The sequence below is a fragment of the Argopecten irradians genome, chromosome 5, assembly GCF_041381155.1.
Source record: "Argopecten irradians isolate NY chromosome 5, Ai_NY, whole genome shotgun sequence".
NCBI classification, from domain to species: Eukaryota; Metazoa; Mollusca; class Bivalvia; order Pectinida; family Pectinidae; genus Argopecten; species Argopecten irradians.
The window spans coordinates 12,601,168-12,607,212 of record NC_091138.1 but is presented as its reverse complement, the minus strand read 5'-3'; the positions used below and the strand labels follow the sequence as shown (position 1 = coordinate 12,607,212).

Here is a 6,045-nt window from a genome sequence, read left to right as displayed (position 1 = left end):
GATATTTGGGCGCAATCGTTACAAAAATGTCGCAAGTGTTACTCTTATTTGCGCCGCGTCAATAAAAAATCGGCGTCGTGTTCCTCGTTAGCATGACCACTATCGGAAATCGGAAGTCATCAGATTATCTATACGTCTTAATGTAAAATCCCGAGGGATCCGAAAACCAATCGGCACGAGTCTTAATCATTTAAACGTTTACCATTATTGAGTCTCACTTATGAGCTTAAATGAGCTTTTTACCGACACTGACTAGCCTTTAAAAATGGCTGCGAAAAGGCAGAAACTAGCAGCTGTTCCAAAAGGCCAGCAGACTTTGTCTGCGTTCAGCTTTTGCGATGCCACTCAGACTACCGATGATGCATCTACTAGTTGTTCTAAAGATGACATAACGTCAAAAGAGACCAGAAAATTACAGGCTAAGTGGACAACCCTATATCCATGGCTAGGTTATGACTCAAGGTCGAACGTCATGTTTTGTACACTGTGTCGGAACATGAGTCTTAGTAATGCTATGACAACTGGAACATCAAACTTCAAAACTTCTACTCTAACGCGACATGCGGTCAGTGCTGACCATAAATTGGCTATATTGGCACCAAAAGAAAGGGCGAACATGGCGACCTCAGTTGAAAAGTTTTTGACTGATCAAGAAAAGGCCATAACCGTTTGTACTAAGGTAGTATACTGGATGTCCAAGGAGGGAATTGCATTGAGCAAATACCAGAGTTTAATGGAACTGTTAAAACACCTTGAAATCCCCCACCTGCAGCACTTAGATGTCGACAAACACACCTCGTATACCAGTTACAACACGGCAAACGAGCTGCTGAAAACAATATCAGATGTACTGGATGATGATGTAACCAGGAAATTGGAGTCATCGCCATCTGTTACTATTATGACCGACGAAAGTACTGACATTGCCATGCACCACAAGTTATGCTTGTCAGCCCGTGTGGTCAACCCCATAACCTTACAGGTGAGCCTATTATGGTATTTATTAGTTGTCCCAAATTGTCTGTAATATTTATTTATTATGGTCCAAATATAAACATCATTGCACAAATCCTTAACGATTAAATTTTGTAAATTCTTATGTCTGGTCTTAAGTCGTGAGTCGATGAATCTCAAACTAATTATATCAGTTTATGACATAGGTAATAACAACTGTCAAATTTTATTCATTTTAGCCTTCTACACTGTTCCTTACGGATGTGCGCATCACAGATGGTACGGGTAAAGGCATTTTTGGTGCTATCAGCAGTCATCTTAAGGGAAGAGGCATAAGCATAAAAAAGTAATGGGTCTAGGCACAGATGGCGCTTCAACGATGACAGGTAATATACATGTATAAACTCATGTCGTTGGTGTAAATTAATCATGAATTGTAGTTTTAAATAAATCTTGTTGTATTAACTAATACCTAATCTTTGACATAAAATCAATTTTAAAGAAAGAAAATGTCAAATACATCATGAATATCAACTTTTAGTTTTCTAAATAAATTGTACAAAATTATTACTTTAATATCCAATATTGTTAAATAAAATTTTAGGCAAAAAAGAAGGGTTGACAGGCCAATTCCTGAGACAAAATCCCCACCTTCACAACACCCATTGCTCAGCCCATCGTTTGGCTCTGTGTAGTGAGCAGGCAGCTAGAAAAGTGCCCGCAATTACAGAGTTCCAGCAGAACTTGGAAATGATTTTTTATCATTTTAAACAATCACCATCCAAGTGTGACAAGATAGAGGCTGTGCAGAAACTGATTGACCAACCAACAGTGAAATACCGTGAAGTACACCAAGTAAGATTTTTAAGGATGAAGTTGATTTATGATTTCATTCATTAGAAAATGAGTCTTCAGTTAGTTTTTATATATTTATTTACATAGTATGACATGAAAATTCACACACACACACACCCTCCTAGGTCGAAACACACATTTACAGGGCACTCATAGGAAGCATTGAAAATTTAGATATTTCTTAATTTATTTTCAGACATTTGTTGTATTTACATTTAATTAAAAAAGAAAAGCATGGCCTAATCTTTGCATTTCTTGATTGCAGGTAAGATGGTTAAGTTTTTATGACGCCCTGTATACAGTCAACACAACTCTCGACTCCCTCTTGACCTACTTATCAACCATGTTTGGAAAGGATCCCAAAGCTGTTGGCCTCAGGAAAAAAGTGGAAAAGGAGATATTTATCAGGTAAGAAGACGTTTCTGAGCTTAGATTTATTTACCGTACTGAAAAATTGCAATTGATTAATTTCTTTTTTTCAGTACAAGTACCTAGGCGGTTTGATCATGTTGTGTGTATTCCATGCGAATACAAAATTCTTATATAATGCTGTTGTTTGCATATGTATGATACCATCTTATCTTTAAACGGGTATTTATTTAGAACAATAAAACATTTAATATTGAATTTGAATAGGTTGAGCTTTGCTGTATTGGACATCCTTGCCCCTGTAATGGAACTGAGTTTGGTATTCCAGAAGGAGGATTTAGATATTGGTTTTGTCAAGGTAAGTATCAATATTGTATTAACATCATAGTACATGTTTGGTTATTTTACCAGACATCTGATAGTGACTTTATTCTATGGGCTTGTTAAGTGAAATAGTTTTATTTTGATTTGATGAGATATTTTGATTTATTTATTGATTTGTTTTTGTTTCTTTTGTTTCAGTTTAAATCAACAAATATTCTTGGTAAATATTTGCATTACAATTTTCTGTCATTCTGCTTTGGTGTGGTCTAGCAATTAACCCTCATGCAAATAGTTTGTAGCATTTACTTTTTTTATTTAATTTGTATGTTTTGTCACTGTGCTTAAGCTACAATTTTGTTTTGTTTTATGCATTATTGTGTATTATTTACCAGATATAACTTCATTGTATGCTTCATATAGTTGGTTTGTTGACATTGTGGTATAATTAAATTATAAATAAAAAAGTATTGTGGGCACTACTCTTTGTATCTTAATAATTTTCTGTCTTTTGAAAATTAGGTTGCTATTGATAACTGCACAGCAAAGCTGGAGGAAATAAAGATGAACCCTGACAATGCATCACCACATCTGTCACGCCTGCCAGATGACCTGAAAGATGGACTGTTCATGGGTCATGCAATTAGTAGGTGCAAGAGTCCTAATGAGTTTGAGGGTGCACGAACCAAATTCATTGATGAAATTCTTCAGAACATCTCAAAAAGGTTAGTTTTTCAAAGATAATGTTAGTTTTTCAAAGATTTTGATTGTATTGATTTTAATTTCTTTTAATTCTAAGGTTGGTTTTCAATTTTTATATATAATCAATTGCAATCTTATAATGTACTTTCAGATTTCCTGCAACAGAGTTCCTTAGCTGTTTCTCCGTTCTTGCTATGCGTCCTATCTCCTTACTGAGCATGGATGACTTGAGTGAATGGGGTAACAGAGAAATAAAGATACTAGCCGAATACTATGGCCACAGACAGACTCGCACATATGACAACAACACAGCTGTGTCAGAGGCTATTTTGGATCCTGATAAACTCATGGTATGTTTTTAACCTTGTGCACCATGGTGGATATTTTAACTTCATAAACATGGCTGTGAAAATGTCTAGTTAGGTTTTTTTGTGTTCTCAATTTAAATAGGTTTAATATTTTTTATTAATACATTAGAACTACTACAATTATCTATCTGTTCTATTATTTTAGGAGGAGTGGTCAACCTGTAAAAAGGTGGTGAAGGCCCAGCTGTACCCGAGGGTATCCATGGCATCATTATGGCAGCTCATAGCAGAGTACCACACGGACATGTTCCCAAATCTACAGAAACTTGCTGTCCTAGCCCTGATACATCCAATTCATACAGCCGACTGTGAGCGTGCTTTTAGCTCCCAGAATAGGGTGACAACCAAACTCCGGTGTAGGATATCAGGAGATCACATTGGTGAACTTATGCGAGTGATGATAATGGGGCCAAAGGATTTGACAGACTTCAACTTCAAGGATGCACCGAAGGAATTCCGCAAGAAGAAGAGGGGAATTTTCAGTGTCTAAAATCAATTTCAGAATTAAACAAATTAGTTGAAAGAGTGTACATTTTTATGGGTTTTTTTTTGCCAAAATGCCATTTCTTCATGGGGGGCTTCGCCCCCCTATATCTCCCACCAGGGCGTTGCCCCTGGACCCCAATGGGGGCCTAGGCGGCCCCCATACCCCCGGTCTACAATTGTGGGAATTTTTTCATGAAGGGCCGATGAAAAAATTCCAGAGTGATCCCTGCTGTATGGTAACGGGATCCGGCCCCGGTTGTTTGGGGTACGTGCTAAATCGCTTTAAAAACTCGATATTATAATTTTTTTATTTAAACCTATCAAAAATTAAAACAGTGAAAGCTTAACATTTTAATATGTCCAACCAATGTATGTGAAAATGAGAATAAAGTCTCTAAGTTTGTATTCAAACATGTAACCTGGATGGTATTTCCGTGCAAAACTGAGAAAAATGTGCGAGAATATGAACATATCTCAAGATATCGGATGCATTTCTTTAAGGTAAGATGTTGAATGAAGAAATAGGATAGAACAAAAACTATCTATCACTTCAAATTTATCGTAAATACATCCTGTGTGCCATAATCGATGATGTTTAGTGAACATGCTATGACTATAGTGTACGTGTTTGGTACGCACAAAATTCCGGTTTTGTATTCATTAGTATACGGTTTGGTATAACAACCTGGTTAAAAATTTAAATCACACAAATAAAAAAATTTATAGATTATTTCTTAATTGTATGGGTCATGCTGTGTCAGGACATTGTGCTAGTTTTTTTGCTATGCCTCCGTTTGACTTGACAACGGACTTACAACCTTTGCGCAAATTTAGCGGACATTTGTACTTTAATGTATATCACTATTAATTCTATATTTAAACATTAATCAATGTTCGTTTCGCACATGTCAGTAAATTAAAAAATGTACGTGTCCATTTTATCATGATACAAAATATGGATTAATTTCTTTTTTCCACAGATGCTCATTTTTGCAGAGGACATCCATATCTTTTATAAAAAATTGAGAAAATGGCATATCATTGTCCAAAGAAATAACAATTGAATGTTATATTCATAGTACTGGTATTTTGAATCAGTCCGCAAACAACACACGTGATTTCGTAGGGCGCTGCATTTTATTCAACCATAGCAACATTGATACTAGCTTCGCATTGATTGGTTGCTTAATATATTCGGGGGAAAGCCGGAACTGCGGTGATCCAGTTAGGTGGCTCAGGTGGCGCAGTAGCTGTACAACCCGTTTCTGAAGTGAGATATGCCAAGGGTAGTAGAAAGAGAATCAAACTAATACCCTTGGCTAGCGAAGATTGCCCCCGGGGGGATCAGCACCATCCATTTGTACAAATTTTGAAATTCCCCACCCTATAAGGATGTTAACAATACCTGGGGCCTGCGGTGTCCGAGTGGTTAAGAGTACCTAAAAAAAAAAAGAAAAAACAAATAAAGAACAAGGAGGAGAAAAGGAAAAAGAAAAAAAAATGGGAAAAATAAACACCGACATATTACAACATTGCCCTCCACCTCTGGGTCGCGAGTTCGAATCCCATGTGGGGCAGTTGCCAGTACTGACTGCTGTTCCGGTGTGTGATTTGTTTGTTTTTTTTGTTTTGGTAGAGGGTGTTTTTTTTCTTTTGTGTTTTTTTTCTCCTGGTACTTCGGCTTTTTCTCCACCAACAAACCTTGCCACGTCCATAAATGACCCTGGCTGTTAAAGGACGTTAAACTAATCAAACCAAACCAATTGCATTATGAGTGCTATCCCATGCTCATTGCAGAAAAGTTGTTTAAGTAGAAATAGCCAAAATTTGACCCTTTTGACTCCGCCCTCAGGCCCCCGGGGGTCAACCCCATCATTTTGTACAATTTATTGAATCCCAGTATGGCATAAGCTCACCTTGGTCCTTTCGACCCGTGAGGTAAAAAGGTTACACAAAAACGGATGGTATACATTTTTGAAGTGTACCTACT

The 6,045-nt window shown here is 36.9% G+C and overlaps 1 protein-coding gene across 3 annotated transcripts; it reads left to right on the top strand.

Annotated features, from left to right (window-relative positions):
* The first annotated feature begins 254 nt into the window (after nt 1–254).
* Nucleotides 255–4,127, top strand: LOC138322891 (uncharacterized). Of its 3 annotated transcripts, XM_069267097.1 has the most exons (9): nt 255–982; nt 1,194–1,340; nt 1,559–1,809; nt 2,075–2,217; nt 2,446–2,536; nt 2,701–2,722; nt 3,022–3,224; nt 3,353–3,551; nt 3,715–4,127. In XM_069267097.1, exons 2-7 carry the CDS (start codon nt 1,304–1,306, stop codon nt 3,030–3,032), a joined length of 555 nt encoding a protein of 184 aa, XP_069123198.1. In that variant the 5' UTR covers nt 255–982; nt 1,194–1,303; the 3' UTR covers nt 3,033–3,224; nt 3,353–3,551; nt 3,715–4,127. The 3 variants fall into 3 exon arrangements, with proteins under 3 accessions (XP_069123198.1, XP_069123197.1, XP_069123196.1); XM_069267096.1 differs by lacking the exons at nt 3,022–3,224; nt 3,353–3,551; nt 3,715–4,127 and having other exon boundaries at nt 2,701–2,974; XM_069267095.1 differs by lacking the exons at nt 255–982; nt 1,194–1,340; nt 1,559–1,809; nt 2,075–2,217 and having other exon boundaries at nt 2,392–2,536; nt 3,715–4,122.
* The last annotated feature ends 1,918 nt before the right edge of the window (nt 4,128–6,045 follow it).